The following is an 18619-nucleotide window of genomic DNA, read 5'->3' on the forward strand; positions in this document are numbered from 1 at the left end:
TTCAGTAGATCCTGTTTATCTTCACTTACCCCCAAGCTGCACTAATGGAAATGGATACTTTATAAAGGCAAAACACATTTTCATAACTCCCGATGCAGACATAGATATTATGACATAATGCTTCTGTCACAGACAATTAATATATTCACAGCAGAACTACAGGCACTCATGTCTCAGGTTTCTATGAGAGATCCATAATTATTGATGAAGGATAAGCTCTCTTAGAGATTGTAATTATCACATAATTATTACTTATAGTATTGGCTGGGGAAAGTTTGTGTGAGAGCTATTTTGTTGGACTATCCTACTGGGGGGGAATTTGTATACAGTGAATACAAACTAAGAAAAGTCATTTACCCATAAATTTGAAGGCCAACGATGGCTGATAAAGGGAAAGAGAAAAAATTATGCAAGTTGTCACGATAATATATTCACTATTGCATTTAAAACACTACTGAAAACATAATCCTCATTTTTTTTTTGTTTTGTGAAATCTCATGAGAAAAAAAAGTAAAGGCAAATGAAGCCCTTAGATGTTCATTTGGTCTCTTGCCATACTTCCAGTATCATGGAACAAAAGAGTATTTTCTGCTAGCATTGTGATAATCCATAAAAAAGATATTTAGCCACAAAAAGGGTCATTAACTTAGATTGCATCCAGGTTCTTTGGAGAAAATCACTAGCTTTCCCCAAAACACAGAACAGCCTTTATCTTAAAAATTGAGTTACATCAAACATCACATATTGAGATCTGCCCTAACTAGAAATTGCTTTAGGTTAAATGAGCTCTATTCATATATATGTTGTCCAGAAAAACTTGGCTGAAAGCTGGTAGTTCTGCATATATGAGTTTAAAAAATAGATTTCTTAAAATCATTAAAATTCTTACTATATGCCAAGCAATTTTCTACACAGTTTATTAGAATGAAATGTTAGGAATTTGGTTTTTTGTTTTCTTATAAACCCAGCATTTCTTTAAAGGATGATATCTTGCCCAACATAAGTCCATGTACTTATCTCCTGGCTCTAGAGAAGGTTACTTGACCAAAACTAGCCAAGAAAGACATTTCTGGGACTTCTGCTGGAGTTTTGGAAAAAATGCTCTTCCTCTGCAGGGGAAGGCTAAGATAGCAAGATCTAAGCTTAAAGATGCCGGAGGTATAACTGACAGTAAAGAAATAGCTCGCCTAGGAATTCAGCCAATAAAAAGAAACACACAGCTGAGATTTGGAAAGGCAGCATCACAGTACCTTCATTTGAGCACCTGGATCTATTTAGTTGCACCTGAAGTAGCTGATTTGACAGTAATACAAAGTAACAAAGTCATTTTTGCTGTTGTTAATCAAATCAATTTGAATTGAGGGCTTCTCTCAGTTGTAAGGAAAAAAAAAACCCTGATATATTTATATTTTCTGGAGTCCTTATAAAGAGAAATTATGAAGCGGGTATCATTACCCCTTCTGTACAACAGACGAAGAAACAGACTGAAAGAAGGTAAGGAATTTGCACAAGATTATACATCTTGAAGTGGAAGTACTGAGATTCCGACCCAGGGTTTTTGCCCTGCAGTGCCTCTCAGGTTATTATTCAGATGTTAGTGTTGAAACATTGATAATTGCCTGGTGTAACCACCGTCCTCTGAGGTAGCCACACCCTGTGATCTACAGTGTACATTTGTGCCCTGTGTGGGTTATAAATAGCCTTTGCCTAAATAGTGGAGTATGTCACTGGGCCAAAGCTGATGTGCCTCACCCAAATCTTCTATGATTAAGAATTTGTTCTAACCATCTCATTTTAACTAACCACATACTTAAAAGACTATTGAAAGGGAAACCTTTCAATGACATCATTTTGAAGATCCAAAGCATGGGACCACATTAGAAGTGAAATGATACGACAGTGATCTTTCCAGTACTTCCAGCATAGCAATTTTTTTTTTTTTTGAGATGGAGTCTCACTCTGTCGCCCAGGCTGGAGTGCAGTGGCACTATCTGGGTTCACTGCAGCCTCCACCTCCTGGGTTCAAGCGATTCTCCTGCCTCAGCCTCCTGAGTAGCTGGGATTACAGGCGCATGCCACCACGCCTGGCTAATTTTTGTGTTTTTTAGTAGAGACAGGGTTTCACCATGTTGGCCAGGCTGGTCTCGAACTCCTGACCCCAGGTGATCTGCCCATCTCGGCCTCCCAAAGTGCTGGGATTACAGGCATGAGCCTCCGCATCAGGCCCAGCATAGCAATTTGATCAGCATTCTTATACACGTGTATGAATTAATAATGATCATTTCTTGAGGTAAAATATATCATTTACCCTGGAACATGGCTAATTGGCTAATAAAATTGGGGTCTATGAGGACCCTGTTTAGGATTCTAAGACTATAGTTTCTTTAACAACATAAGTACTGCCTTGTGTGCATGCATTTCAAATCTATTTTAACTCCAATTATGAATTTTAGAGAAAAAAATTATATTTTAAACATGTTCTTATTAGAATTATAAATTTAATACTTTTTATATAACATGAGCAATACTAGTACATAGTTCACCTTTCTCCAGCAATTTACACAGTCAACTTAGTACTCATCATGCTTCCATCTCCCAGCTCCCTACGATCCCACAGAATATGAGCAAAGGGGAGCCTCAGCACATGTCTGCTGGGGCTGTAGGAGTCACTCTGGTGACCATCACTCAGCCTCGGGCTAGACCCTGCTAGCCTCTGGTGCTTCTATCCTGGAGGAAGCAAGATAAGCACTAGTCATGCACTAGCTGGTAATATTCCCGTCTTCATACTTGCAGGCAATAATACAAACCTGGAAACTGGGAACCTGTCAGCTGTCTGAGGAATTCAGCATCTGGCTGAGTCCCCTCTCCCTCACCCCCGCTGCAGGCAAGCAGGAGGAAGAATTTATTCTTCCACCTGTGTATAGAAGACAGAAAATGAGCTGGGCTTCATCTTTTCCTTGTTAAGCTTAATGGGATAAAATAATATGTGAAAAGGATACTACATATTCAACCTTGCTCTAATTTCAAATACCTTACCCAGTGTAGTAAAACATAAACTAAGTTCAAGTATTGCCTCTACCATAGATGTGTAATCTTGGACGATCCGGTAACCCTCCCTGCACCTCCACTTCCTTACCTGTAAAGAGTTCCATGATAAAAGTATCTACTTCACATGTTGGGAGGTTTAAATGCAATAATTCATATGAAGCACTCACTCACCTGCACTGTAAGAGCTCAACAAATATTAGCTACGTTGTAATTATTACTATTACTTTGTTAATTAAGTTAAATTAGAATCTGTTGCATGCCAGGCACTGAAATTTTACTGTGTGCTTGTCTAATGTCCAATTTCCAATAGTACTATACTCACTGCCTACTGTAGACATGTAGCTATATAAAGGAAATCAATCAGCTCCCCTCTGGCGTTAGGAAATATGTGCATTTCTATAATCAGAATTCATAACCAATGTTATATATAAAACAAATGATGTATTTTTCGCTCCATGGTATGAAAGATAGCTGTAACTTCTTAAGAAATGTACACATCACAAATATTCTGAGTAATTTCATCTTCCCAGGCTCCATAACAAAGTTATTCAATAGTTTGATATACCCTGGGAAGATAGCAGATATTTTGGGTTTTAGAAATAGAACGTATCCCACACTGGCATCCATGGCTCCTGATTTAAGAAATAAAGGCTCTGGAACTGGGAACTCTTACCTGAAGATGTGATCGTGGCAATGATAGTAAGAATAGTAACAGCAAATACATCTTGTTGTATATTACTGTAACCCTAATGCAACCCATGAATTAAGTGAAGTTGTACCCGTAGGGAAATGAAGACAAGACAAACTGCGTGGCCACCTTAAAGCCTCGACATTTGCTCTGATGAGCATCTAGCAGCTGACATGCTGTATGTCCCAGGAAAATCAGGATAAGTCAGCAGAAAGTAGTAGGCAGGCAGGGCAAGGTCTTTAGAAGAACCAGTTGCTCTAGTTATTAGCCATGTGAACTCAGGCAAGTTCCTTAATCCCTCTGAGCCTGTTTTCTCAACTATGAAAACAGGAAAATAGTTATATTACAGGCCCATTGGAAGGGTGTATAAGAATATGCCCTGCATTTTTAATTTCCTTTTAAAGGCAGCCCCTCAACTGGTGAGTCCCTGATTTTATCCTTTTCAAAAATAATAAAAAAACCTGCCCCAAAGTAATTTCTCAAACTCCAGCTTACCGCTACCAAATAACTGCAGCTTACTGCTCTGCGTTGCATGTCAAAATATGGCTCCTTCATTCACACACATCTCTTGAGCGCTTCCCGTGTGCCAGGTGCTATAGGGCACACAGCAGTGCGGGGAGTACAACGGCGAGCAGGCAGGTGAGGACTGTGCTGTCATAGTGTTAAACTCATCAGCTGACACAGTCGGGACTTGCAGCAAGTAAAATACCCAGTTTTTCAAGCGATCGATTTTCTCTCGATCCTGCACTTTGTTTTGCACTTTCCTTTATCTAGTACCAGAATGTCAAATCAATAAAAAGTCGAGTGAAGCCTTTATTTGTCCATCAACCTCAGCATTAGTTTAGTGTTTATATTCTCTCCTTGTCTTTCTCACTTGGAAAATTCTCAAGCCTCTATTTTGCTTTCCAGTTACATTCTGGCTTCATTTTTGTGTGTGTGTGTGTGTGTGTGTGTGTGTGGTAACTGTCTCCGAGCTTGGCTTGGTCACACTTTCTATGTAGAGTCCTTTAGGGAGCTCCCCCGCCTGGCCTCTGTCTGTAATATCACCAAAGGCAGTAGTGGGCTTTGGCAGTGTTTTGCAAAGACCAACAAAGACGAATATGCATTACACTGAGGTCCATGAAACCAAGATCAGATTTTTTTGTGTATGGCAAGGGAAGGCAGACTGCACAAGAACACTGAAGGGCCTGAACTCTTCAGCCTCTTGCATATTTATCACATGAATTTGGCAACTCATACATGGAGGAATGAAAACTCGCTCACCGAACAAGTGAGGAAACATTCGTGAGGAACTGAATGGGGTCAACAGGTAAGCACACTCTGCCCATATCTGACTTGTGGAGAGTCTCTTCAGTTTACCAACCTTGCTACTCAAATGAGCACATTTTATATGTACCTAATTTTTGTGCAATGGTTTACTATAAAGAACATTTGCAGCATATTAAAGGGACCTGGTTATTTATTCTAAGGTTATATGAGATTATGTTAGAGGCATTCCTTGCTCACATATGAACATCTCTAGAGAGGCAGCATTGCCTCTGGAGCCAGAGCACCTTGGTTTGAATCTTAACTCTCCTACTTCTCCTCCTGTGACCTCGGGAAGTTAATTAACCTTTCTATGCCTCCATTTCATAATTTGTAAAATGCAAATACTAATAATATCTCAATAGGTTGTCAGAACGATTAAATATTAAATATGTCAGTACTTAAAGGTATTTGGAATAATGTCTAGCACATACTAAGTGCTTTATAAAACTTTGTTAAATAAATAAATTTTGAAATAACAAAATATATGACAAGTAAAACCAACTGTTGAAGACCAAGTTGGAAGACGAAGCCTGGTGTGTAGCTTGGTATAAGAAACTCCAATAACATAGCTATATCCTAAGTTTAAATATGAATGGACTCTCATTACCCACAAGAAATTAAAATTCAAAGGAATCCTGAGCATGTTCATAAAAGATATATTCATATTAACCAAAACTGAAAACAACTCAAATTTTCATCAAGAGGAAATAAACTAACTCTGGTACATTTATATAACATAATACAGTACAGCAATAAAAGGAATAAGCTACGAATATGTGAAAAATATAGATGAATCTCAAAAACTTACTTTGAGCAAGAGTACGTTATATGATTTATTTTATATGAAGTTTAAAGTCAGCAACATGAATATACGACTATTGAAATTAAAGGACATTGCTGAGGGGGATGGGATGAGTTGGAGATTTGACCAGAAGTGGTAACTTTCCAGGAATATTGGAACATCATCTATCTTTCAGTGATGGTAACATGGGAATACACATTTAGGGGAAAAAAACTCTCATCAAATTTTCATTTAAGATGTGTGCATTCTACTCTGTGTAAATTATACTGCAATTAAATAAAAACTATATTGCAAAGATAAATAAATCTTCAGTTCTGGTAATGGCAGGCTAGTTAATTCAGAACAAACCTCCCATTGGAGACAATGATTTCTAGATGAAACATTAAACCATGTTTCTAGTTGCATCTACAAGCTATAAAGAAAATGAGAAAGCATTGGACCAAGAATCCAGGACAAATAGAAAATCTGAAGAGGAGAGCATGGACTCTGGGACCACTTTTTTTTTTTTTCAGGTGCCTTTTTATTTTACTTTTTTATTTTTATTATTATTATTTATTTTATTTTAAGTTCTGGGATACAAGTGTAGAACGTGTAGGTTTGTTTTACGTAAGTATACGTGTGCCATTGTGGTTTGCTGCACCTACCAACCCATCATCTAGGTTTTAGGTCCCACATGCATTAGCTATTTGTCCTAATGTTCTCGCTCCCTCACCCTCCAACCCCCCACTGGCCCCAGTGTGTGATATTCCCCTCCCTATGTCCATGTGTTCACATTGTTCAACTCCCACTTATGAGTGAGAACATGAGGTGTTTGGCTTTCTGTTCCTGTGTTAGTTTGCTGAGGATGATGGCTTCCAGCTTCAACCATGGCCCCGCAAAGGACGTTATCTCATTCCTTTTTATGGCTGTATAGTATTCCATGGTGTATACGTACCACATTTTCCTTATCCAATCTATCATTGATGGGCATTTGGGTTGGTTCTGTGTCTTTGCTGTTGTAAATAGTGCTGCAATAAACATACATGTGCATGTTCTTTATAGTAGAATGATTTATATTCCTTTGGGTATATACCCAGTAATGAGATTGCTGGGTCAAATGGTATTTCTGGTTCTAGATCCTTGAGGAATCACCACACTGTCTTCCACAATGGTTGAACTAATTTAAATTTCCACCAACAGTGTAAAAGTGTTCCTATTTCTCCACAGTCTCACCAGCATCTGTTATTTCCTGACGTTTTAATAATCACCATTCTGACTGGTGTGAGATGGTATCTGGTACTTCATTGTGGTTTTGATTTGCATTTCTCTGATGATTAGTGATGCTGAACTTTTTTCATATGTTTGTTGGCCGCATAAATGTCTTCCTTTGAGAAATGTCTGTTTATATCCCTTGCCTACTTTTTGATGGGGTTGTTTTTTTCTTGTGAATATGTTTAAGTTCCTTGTAAATTCTGGATAGTAGACCTTTGTCAGATAAGTAGATTGCAAAAACTTTCCCCCATTCTGTAGGTTGCCTGTTCACTTTGATGATAGTTTCTTTTGCTGTGCAGAAGCTCTTTATTGTAATTAGATCCCATTTGTCAATTTTGGCTTTTGTTGCAATTGTTTTTGGCGTTTTTGTCATGAAGTCTTTGCCCATGCCCATGTCCTGAACGGTATTGCCTAGGTTTTCTTCTAGGGTTTTTATGGTTTTGGGCCATAAGATGGTTTTAATCCATCTTGAGTTAATTTTTGTATAAGGTGTAAGGAAGGGGTCCAATTTCAGTTTTCTGCATATGGCTAGCCAGTTTTCCCAGCACCATTTATTAAATAGGGAATCCTTTTCCCATTGCTTGTTTTTGCTGAGACCACTTTTGCTCCAGGAACATTTGCTATGAGGAAGAGATGGCAGGGAGATAAAGCAATCCTCAAACCGTCTCTTCAGGAAAGCAGAAAGAAAAGTTGAAGAAACAGGCCTACCAAGATTGAGGACCATAGTAAATGGAATGCTGAACACTTAGACTTGACATCCAGAAGAGCTGAAATCTAGCAGTAAGAATGAGTAAGCCAGAAGTACATGAGCCCCTTCAATGTCTGCACAGGCAATAAAATTTTAATCCCTGAAATTGGATTAAGGTGATTCAAGATTGCTAGTGCCCATAGGCACCTAACAGAAAGAAGCAATGCTCTCTGGAGGAAGGTAATGTTCTAGGACCTAAATTTTTCTATACATATTTTTCAAACAAGTTTAGGACTCATTCAAAAATAATAAGGAAACACACAGAAAGACATATCAATATGAATGAGAACTAGCACAAACAACAGATATAGACCCATAGTTATTTCAGATGGTGAAATTTCTGAAAATAAATGTATTGAGTATTTTATTAAGCTCATAAAGATACAAGTCAAATTTTAACATTTCAGCAGAAAAGTGGAATCTTTAAAAAGGACATCACAGATTTAAAGCAAAAGAAAAAAATGAAAATGAAAAGAAAAAGAGAAACCCTAGAAATGAAAAACATAGTATCTAAAATTAGTAACTCAGTGGATGGGTGTATCATCAGCAGATAGATGTAATTCATAGTTAGCACCTCTGAAGATGTCAGGAGAAACTATTCAGGATGAAAGAGACAGAAGCAAGGACAGGTGGAACCGAGGATATAATTAGAAAACCTAACATATATTTAATATAGGTCATAGATTTTAAAAATGGCCAACAGCAAAATTTGCAAATGTAATGGCTGAGAATTTTGCAAATCCAATGAAAGCTATCAATCCACACATTCAAGGAGCCCAATGGCTCCCAAGCAAGCTAATTAAAAATAAAAATCTGGGCTGGGCGTGGTGGCTCACACCTGCAATCCCAGCACTTTGGGAGGCCGAGGCGAGTGGATCACGAGGTCAAGAGATCGAGACCATCGTGGCCAACATGGTGAAAAATATACTATAAAATATACTTTAAAAATACAAAAAATAGCTGGGCATGGTGGCGTGCACCTGTAGTCCCAGCTACTCCAGAGGGTGAGGCAGGAGAATCACTTGAATCTGGGAGGCAGAGGTTGCAGTGAGCCGAGATGGTACCACTGCACTCCAGCCTGGCAACAGAGCAAGACTCCGTCTCAAAAATAAATAACTAAAATAAAATAAAAATAAAAATCGGGGCTGGGCACAATGGCTCATGCCTGTAATCCCAGCACTTTGGGAGGCCGAGGCTGGTGGATCACGACATCAGGAGTTCAAGAGCCGCCTGGCCAAGATGGTGAAACCCCATCTTTACTAAAAATACAAAAATTAGCCAGGCACAGTGGCGGGTGCCTGTAGTCCCAGCTACCTGGGAGGCTGAGGCAAGAGAATCGCTTAAACTCAGGAGGCAGAGGTTGCAGTGAGTCAAGATCATGCAACTGCACTCTAGCCTGGGTGACAGAGCAAGACCCCATCTCAAAAATAAATAAATAAATAAATAAATAAATAATAAATATCTGATATATGCTCAGGAGGTGGGGCCAAGATGGCTGACTAGAAGCAGAGGCGTTTGGAGGCTCCTATAGAAACAAAAAAGTCATAGTAAGCGTGTGACGCCTTCACCAGCAACCAAGGTATCCAAGTTCTCTTATCAAAATTGACTAGAAGGCTGGCGTGACCCACGGAGAGAAGGGAGAGCAGTGTGGTGCTATGGCCCACCTGAGAGCCACACTGGGAAGGGGAACCCCTTCCTCCTAGCCAAGGGAGGTGGTGAGTGAGCCACTATCTAGCTGGGGAACTGCTTTTTCCGTGGAACCGTGCAATCCACAGATCAGAAGATCCCACTCGCGAACCCATGCTACCGGGGCCTTGTGACCCCACCCTGGAGCATTGGAGCATGCAGATTCTTTTTTTTTTTTTTTTTTTTTTTGAGACAATTTTTTGCTCTGTCACCAGGCTGGAGTGCAATGGCATGATCTCAGCTCACTGCAATCTCTGTCTCCCAGGTTCAAGTGAGTCCCCTGCCTCAGCCTCCCAAATAGCTGGGATTATAGGCACCCACCACCACACTTGGCTAATTTTTTGTATTTTTAGTAGAGATAGGGTTCCACCATGTTGGTCAGGCTGGTCTTGAACTCCTGACCTCAGGTGATCCACCCGCCTCGGCCTCCCAAAGTGCTAGGATTACAGACTTGAGCCACTGCTCCAGGCCACGTGAAGACTCTTAACAGCCTCACAGATGGAATCTGCTTAACCCTAGGGAACTGGGGGTGGGGTGGGGGGTGCAGCAACCAACACCAGCTGTGGCTGCCTGCTGTCTAAGCTGTTTGAGCTCCTTGGGGGAGGAGCAGCAGCCAGCACTGGGACTCCCAACTGCCTAACATGCTAAGCTCCCTAGGCCTGGGAATGGCAGCACCAATTTCTATAACTCCAGGCTATAGAAATATAAATCATTCTACTATAAAGACACATGTACATGTATGTTTATTACAGCATTATTCACAATAGTAAAGACATAGAACCAACCCAAATGCCCATCAATGATAGACTGGATAAAGAAAATATGGTACGTATATACCATGAAATACTATGCAGCCCTAAAAATGAATGAGATCATGTCCTTTGCAGAGACATGGATGAATCTGAAAGTCATCATCCTCAGCAAACTAATACAGGAACAGAAAACCAAACACCACATGTTCTCACTCATAAGTGGGAGTTGAACATTGAGAACACATAAACACAGAGAGGGGAACAACACCCACCAGGGCCTGTTTGGGGCTGGGGGGTGAGGGGAGGGAAGTTAGAGGATGGGTCAATAGGTGCAGCAAACCACCATGGCACCCTTATACCTATGTAACAAAGCTGCACACTGTGCACATGTATCCCATTTTTTTAGAAGAAATAAAGAAAAAAATAAAAATAAACAATAAAAATCTTCCTTGTCAAGAACTGTGAAGAATGTGAGACTTTACACTATTTGTAATCTAGCAAGTTAGGCTGCGATAATTTTGTGGCTGTTAACAAAACACATTAGCCTCCTAGGTCAGCCACTTTATTTAAAGTCACAGGACTTTATTATTCATGGCACAGCAAGTAACAAGAGTATAGTGTTTGCATCAGTTCCTCTTGCCCACAGGGCAACAACGAAGGGATGAAACTAGTGTATGTGCCGCGCATGCAGTAGTTTCATGTTGTGGCTCAGGAACACCAAGCTTTAGGAACCCAGATCTTTTATAGTGGGCAGTAAGCTTACCTACACTTTACCCTGGAGGAAGATCACTACACTTATTATGCTGAACAGTAAACAAGCCCAACCTCTGATCCAAAGACATTTACCTCCATCTTCCAAGCTATTTGCTATACAGATATCTTTGAAAGGATAAGCCTATATAAAAAAGGCAGCAAGCCCCTCTTTTTACAAAAAAAAAAAAAGCACAGGCATACAAGACCCATGGAGAACTGTCTGCCAATTTTATTCACTCCTCGTTTTTATACCATCTTGGCTTGTAATAAATTTTCCCATTATGTCCACTGATCTATCAACTTTTGTGACTAATCTGATCAGCAGAAGCTAAGACCAAATATATTCAATTTGTTTCCTACAGAACATATTGAAGACTACTGTTAACAGGACTCCAAGCAATAGAATGAGGACAGCCTAAAGTATTGATTTTAACCATTCCTCCCAGAGTTCTGGACCCCATCAGCTGAATAATTCCCACAAACAAATTCCCACAAACCTGGCTTCCAGTGCTGAGGAGGTTTCATTGATCACTTTAGCTAAAGTTCAGGGCAAATTTTGCATCACCCTTTCTAACTGGAGGACTCTCATTGTAGAAATAGTTACCCTCAGATATGCATAAATAATGAGTAAAAATTACCCTCAGAGTATGCATAAATTGCTCCGGGAGCAATTTCAAGTAATCAAGAGTAGCTTCATTTTGGAGATGTCTTTGCAGTCATCTGAGGGATATGTGATCTATTGGTGGTATTTTTCTAAATCATTCTTTAGGTACAATCCACATAGTTTTCAGGAGGAAGGCAAGGTTATGCATGGCTTCCACACAAACTGTGCAACCCCATGAATTCTCATGGTGTCCTCAGTATTGTTCGAACTGTTGGGCCACTCTAAGTGATAGGTACATTATATGGGGATGGAGGAACACAGGTTGACAGTGCCTCTAATGTGGCTTCCCATTGGCTGGTAAATCTTAGGCTTCCCAGCTTAATTTTCTAATTGAATCTAGTCCTTATTTTGGAAGGGACTGCCTGAGAGCAGTAAATGCAACTTGTCCAGTTTATCCATACCATAGCTGGTGACATTTGCCCACTCCATGGAAAAACTGCTTGATGGCTCAGTGTGGGGAGTGCAGAAGACATCCGGAGACATTGACAAGGAGGCAGGAACTGAGCCATCTCCTGCTGTTTCCAACAGACTTTACAATACAGTTAAGAAGAATGGTGGTCAAATTGTGGTTAGAGCCCTTAGGCTGGAGATGCCAGAGCTATTAAACTGAAAGCTGCCTACTACAGTTTGAAAAGTCTGCAACAGGCCATTTTTCTTTTTCTTCTGCAACAGGCCTTTCCTTCATAAGGAAGGCACTCAGGGCAGATCTGAAGGGGAAAGATCATTAATGTCTCTCTCTTCCTATATCTCCCAGGGTCTAAGGTGTTCACTCTTCATGTTTCCAGGTTGCAGCTATTCCAGTAGCTCAATCTTTACCTTTTTTCCAATTATCCCCTACATACACTCAGACCTTTTGTCCAGAAGGGTCTGATGCAATAGATAGAAAGGGATTTTTATAAAACAGGGAGACCCATTATATCTTCAAGTTTAGCCTCTGTGGGCCATTGCAGTGGGACTTGACAAGCAGTGTTCACAATGAGTCATCATTATTCTTGTCATATCCTTATTGTGTTGCTATATTAGAATACCTAGGTAATTTATAAAGAAAAGAGATTTGTTTGGCTCATGTTCTGCAGACTGTGCAAAAAGCTGGCATGAGCATCTGCTTCTGCTGAGGGCCTCAGGCTGCTTCCACTCATGGCAGAGAAAAGAGGAGGCACGAAAGGGTGTGAGATGCCAGACTCTTTTTAACAACCAGCTTTCCTGGGAACTATTAGATTGAGAACTCACTCACCCCTTTCCCCACACTCCCTGCAACCGGGAAGGCATTAATCTATTTATAAGGAATCTGGCCTATGACCCAAATACCTCAAGTTAGGCTCCACCTCCAACATTGGGGATCAATTTCCACATGAGGTTTGGAGTGGACAAAAGTCCAAATTATAAGATTCCTCATGATCTATGAACATGCCAATCCCCCCCAAATTAACCCATATGGCTTAAGTTTAAATCTCCAGGAGCCCTTTTTGACTGGGCTGCCAGCAGAAACGTGTACTTACCAGGTTGGCCTGGATTGCTATTATGGGAAAAGAAAGGTGCATTATGCCCAGAAATGCTCAGGGCAGAATCCCCAGCTTTCAAAACACATCTATGTCACTCCCACCCCTTTCATTCTGATCATTACCCAGAAGGCAGATGTGGATGTTCCTTTTCTGGGAATAGCCACATTCAGTGACCAATCTGCCTTACCACAGTGGATCAGGAGGAGAGGAGGGAGATAAAGTCAGAAGTCTTTTTTTACTTTTATTTTTATTTTTTGAGGGAGCCGTTCCAAAGCTCAACAATATCCGATGCATGGAAGCATGGAAGGTCTGTCAAGTACCTTGACTATCCATGCACTGTTGAGTAGCTTTGATAAAAAGCACACCACTGTCAGACTGAAAATAATCCAGAAAGGTGAACACAGGGCACAGATTAGCTTCAAGGGTCACAACGGTTAGCTGACTGGATTGTGCTATGGTTTGAATGTCTGTCCCTCCCAAAACTCATGTTGAAATTTAATTGCCAATGTAATGAGGTTGGGAGGTGAGGCCTTTGAAAGGTGATTAGGCCTCAAGGGCTCCCCGTCATTGGTGGGCTTAACACCTTAATATAAAGGGCTTCAGGAGTGGGCTCCATCTCTTGGTCCTTCTACCTTCTGCCACGTGAGAAATAGCATTTCTCCCCTCTGGAGGAGGTAGCGTTCAAGACACAATCTCGGAAACAGAACTGGGGCCTTCACCAGACTCCAAACTTGCCAATGCCTTGGTCTTGAACTTCCCAGCCCCTAGAACTGTGAGATATAAATTTCTGTTCATTATAAATTACCCAGTTTGTGGTATTCTGTTGTAATAGCAAAAATGGGCAAAGGACTAAGATAGATTGGAAAAAACATTTCACAAATAGAAAATGTTAATGGTGGTGAGGCACCACTGATAGCCCCAGGAGAGGGTCAAAGCTCTGACATAGTCTGCCAAGAGTAGGTAGGGCCACGCCCCACACCATTCAACCTTACTTACAGGAGACAAATTAGACACCTTCTGATAGGAGTCCCACGTATAAGGCAGTGGTGGCCTCCGCATCACAGTCCCCAGTCTCTGATGGCAGCAGTCTAATGTTGCCATGTTCAGTGTGATAATGAATCTAGGAAAACTGAGTGGTGCAGACTCAGTCAGCAGCTTGAGTTGGTTTCATCTTATTGGTCTCATCAGGATGGGCCCTTACAAGCATCCATATGAGTGACCCAGATGGTTCATTTGGTAATTGTGATTTGTTTCCATAGTTTGTGGCCCCTACATGAGTATCTTTAATTTGCCAGTATGCAGTTTTCCAAGGGGCAGACCAAACAGCTAGGCTATTGGCAACAGCTCAAGAATCAGTAAAAATAGCTTCATCCAGGGGAGGGCCATCCTGGCCAGAGTTATGAGAATGGAACTGAATTATACCCACCGAATGGAGTAACCACGTTCATTTTCTGTTCTGCACCATTGGCACTGAGGCTGAACAGCCCAGGCAGCCCAACGGACACCATCTGGTTTGTGCTTAGCCAAACTGTCAGTGAGCCAGGCCCAGGCACTTAGTTGATTATGAAAACAAACTATAGCTACACAAATATGACTTTTACAAACATCATGTTAAGAAAATGGTTTCCCCATACCAAAAAAGAATACTATAGAATTTCATTTATAAAGTTCAATAAAGGTAAAAGTGAACCATTGTGTTTAGGGATACATATTTTGGTGCTAAAAACCATTCTAGTATTTACTAGGTAAATGATTATCTTTGGGGGTCAGGAGGTATGACAGGGAGGCGGCCATGCCCTATTTCTTAAACTTGAATGATCACTTTATAATAATTTGCTAAGATATATACTTGTTTTGTGCATATTTCAATATATTGTTAACTTTCAAAATTTCTTAAAGGGGATGAATCCCTTAGCATGTTAACATATAAAGGAGTTAGAGTCCAAAATGAAATTCACTTATCTTGTGAGTTACCAGAGTCAAATAAATCTTAAGCTAAATTAAGATCCAAATATGATTTTCCTAATTTCTTATTCTGCTCAGGTTCAGTCTGAGGGATTCTCAGGAAATGGAAAGAGTTGGAATTCCTGCAGCCTTCCCAGCCTTGTTCTCATTTGAATGACTGTAACACCATTAGGGCATCAAAAGCTGCATTCACTCAATGCCAGGTCTCTTGTGTTCTTCATTTATCAAAGTGTCCAAAGAGATACAGGACATATAAGATTATCAGCAGCCCTGGCCCCATACCCAACAAATGCAGAAAACAAGCCAATCCTCTGCTGATGGCAATTATCCCAGGAAAAATTACATTCCTACCACCCAGTATCAGTATTGCCAAAAGCCAAGGCAGAAACTCAGTAGTATCAAGTGTAGGAGGGTGGATACACAAAAAACAAAATCTGGGTTTTATCTTCACCAGATTGTCTGTCAAAAGATGCCAAATTGTAAAGCATCTACAATTGTAAACTTAAAGGGAAGAAATTTCTCAGCAAGAGCTTAATTCGAGTACTATAAATTTACCATATCTGGAAAAGAAAGCCCACCTATACATAATCTTTCCCCTTTCAGAGAGTGACGTTTGTGACTAAAGTCTTTTTGCAGAGATTTGAATGCAATGAAGACAGTTCCAGTCACCAGTCTTGTTTAAAGTTCCTTCCTTCCTTCCTCCCTTCCTCTTCCCCTCCCCCTCCCCCTTCCCCTTCCTTCCTTCCTTTTCTTTTATCTTCCTTTCTTTCCTTTCTTTGCCTGACTGCCTGCCCGCCCGCCTGCCCGCCTGCCTGCCTGCCTGCCTGCTTGCTTGATAAGGTCGTGCTGTGTCACCCAGGCTGGAGTGGCAGTGGCCCGAACACAGCTCACTGCTGTCTTCACCTCCTGGGTGCCAGCAATCCTCCCAATTCAGTCTCCTGAGTAGCTAGGACTACAGGCATGCACCACCATGCCTGGCTAATCTTTGCATTTTTTGTAAAGACGAGGCCTCCCTATGTTGGCCAGGCTGGTCTTGGACTCCTGGGCTCAAGCGATCCTCCCTGTGTTGGGATTACAGGCATGAGCCCCATGCCCGTCTAAATATTTTACTTCCCAACCAGTAAAACATCATAATTTCTATTTCCCTTTCGAGCCTCATATTTCTGATACTAAAGCTTTATGTGTGAGCTCTAGAAGGTAATATGGCCTCCTGAGAATCTGGTAACCAATCATTTTTAGTCTTGTGCCTCAGAAGTTCCTGCCACTGCTTTTCTTATGAATCTGCTTAGGTTTAAGAAACTAGTATTGAGAGGAAGTGTTCACCAAGTTCTCCGCCTTTGGCTCACCTAGAAAATCGCCCTAACAAACTCCTGAACTAAAGCTGCATTGGGGAATTTTAATGCCTGCTCCCTGAGAGCCCAGGGGAGGCCTGTGTAAATTTCTCCAGCTACTATCTTTTCACCACTTTGAATTCTACAATTGTCTCAAGGATGTTCCTTCAATCTGGGTGGTGCAAGTTCGACCAGCAGCTTGGTTCATTCCCTCTATGTCACTTCACAGTTTATCTATTGATTCTTCCAGTATTTTTATATTTGATCCCACAGATCAGCCACATGAATTCAAGGTTATTGTTTCACTGTGCATCTTGCACCTCAGTGTAGAATTTGGGGCATACCAATTTTAAGTGTGGAATCTTATTAGTGTTTGGTAGGAACAAAGCTGTCAGCTATCCTGTCCTGTAAAAGCAGCAGATACATTCTGTGTCCTAACATCTAAAAGGTCTGTATACAGAAAGACCTTCCCCTATAATGAATCCGCTTTCCCTCTTGTGTCACACTAGCACCTATTGAGGCCCTTTGCTCTGGAAATGTTTGCCAAGTGTACCCTAAGGGGAAGCCATAGCAACCTGTGCCCTGAGCAACCTTGCTGTTACCCTTATGGCTCTGCTTCAGAGCGATGCTGTACACGTGCGTTTGCTTAGAGCTTCTCACGCTTGTAATTCAACCTTCATTAGCAGCGGCCACTCACCCGTGGACAGAGCAGAGTGGCCATAAGGTGCATGCACCCATCAGACCAACATCCACATGAACCACTTTACTAAGGTCAGAGCAGTTAAAAGCTGACTGCACCACGGTCAATGGCTGACCAGACTAATAAAAGCCTCCACAGGCCATCAAGCAGGAATGCAAGTATGACTTTTGTGGGCCCTGTGCACCTTTGCCTTTCAAATTTCCTTTCATGAAAAATTCTAAGAAGCTATTAAAAAATATTAAAAGTTATGCTTTACATTTGCATTGGTATAAAGAACACACCCAAGCTGGATTATATGTATTTCTTTTCTTTAGAGTTTAAAGACATGAAAACCTTTCTGTGGGCCCCTAAAAGTGTTATGGGCCTTCGGCATTACGCCTACTGTGACTACAGTAGCCCCAGCGACAGGTCAACATGCCCTGCTCACATGAAAGTCTAAGCCTGAAGACAAGGCTGTAATCACTCCACATGGAGTTTTCTTCTTTATAACATATTTCTCAGTGATCCTGGCCAATGTAACAAAATGGTGACATTCTGAGGGAACTGAAAAAATAACACCTTGACACTCCTACAGAAAGAAGGCAAATAAGATGAGAATCAAAATATCACCTTTATTACTAATAGATGCTAGGGTGAAGAATACCATCCATTTGACTCCTACATTTATTACATAATTGGGAAGGCCGGGCACGGTGGCTTATGCCTATAATCCCAGCACTTTGGGAGGCCGAGGTGGGCGGATCACCTGAAGTCACTAGTTCAAGACCAGCCTGGCCAACATGGCGAAACCCTGTCTACTAAAAATACAAAAAAATTAGCCTGGTGTGGTAGCAGGCACCTGTAATTCCAGCTACTCGGGAGGCTGAGGCAAGAGAATTGCTTGAACCCAGGAGATGGAGGTAGCAGTGAGCCGCGATCAAGCCACTGCACTCCAGCCTGGGCAACAAGAGTGAAATTCCATCTCAAAAAAAGAAAAAAAAGTTGGGACATGTATCCCCCAGTCGCAGGCAATGCTGGACTGAAGCAGATTGCTCCAGAAGGCATAGAAATGCTTGTTCCTGCAGAAACAGCAGAGATTGCCCCTTCCTGATAAGAATCTAGCTCCTACAAGGGAAAATATGAAATGGAGAAGCTGAGGTGAGCATATCCATATTGTTCTCCAAAGACTTGTCAATCAGATTAATCACCGTGTGACAGATGCATCTGACAGCAATAAGTTAAGCATACCCCGAGAATGACCCTATGGTCTGAGGTAAGAACTCTCGTGTCTTACCTATGAGGAACATTTGAATCTCTGGCCAATTCCATGGAGCGCGGGCTGTACAGGAGATGGAGGCCTTTTGTTTTGTGTTGAATGAAGGTTGCCAGGAGGAGACTGCTAAAGAGAGGGTGATGGGTGAGAATGCTGTATAAATGTCATG

At 41.2% G+C, this 18619-nt stretch overlaps 1 protein-coding gene across 4 annotated transcripts in view; it reads right to left on the minus strand.

Annotated features, from left to right (window-relative positions):
* Window positions 1–18619, minus strand: part of ASB5 (ankyrin repeat and SOCS box containing 5) — a 96367-nt gene that overhangs the window by 58785 nt on the left and 18963 nt on the right. For 3 of the 4 annotated variants that reach the window (XM_055276454.2, XM_055276459.2, XM_055276458.2), the window contains 2 exons: window positions 18472–18576; window positions 2808–2914 (listed from right to left, as the gene is read on the minus strand). In XM_055276454.2, coding sequence (XP_055132429.1) covers window positions 2808–2914; window positions 18472–18576 — 212 coding nt within the window. The remainder of the gene's footprint in view (window positions 1–2807; window positions 2915–18471; window positions 18577–18619) is intronic. The other variant, XM_055276455.2, reaches the window with a different exon arrangement.

Source organism: Symphalangus syndactylus, chromosome 4, assembly GCF_028878055.3.
Source record: "Symphalangus syndactylus isolate Jambi chromosome 4, NHGRI_mSymSyn1-v2.1_pri, whole genome shotgun sequence".
Lineage (NCBI taxonomy): Eukaryota > Metazoa > Chordata > Mammalia > Primates > Hylobatidae > Symphalangus > Symphalangus syndactylus.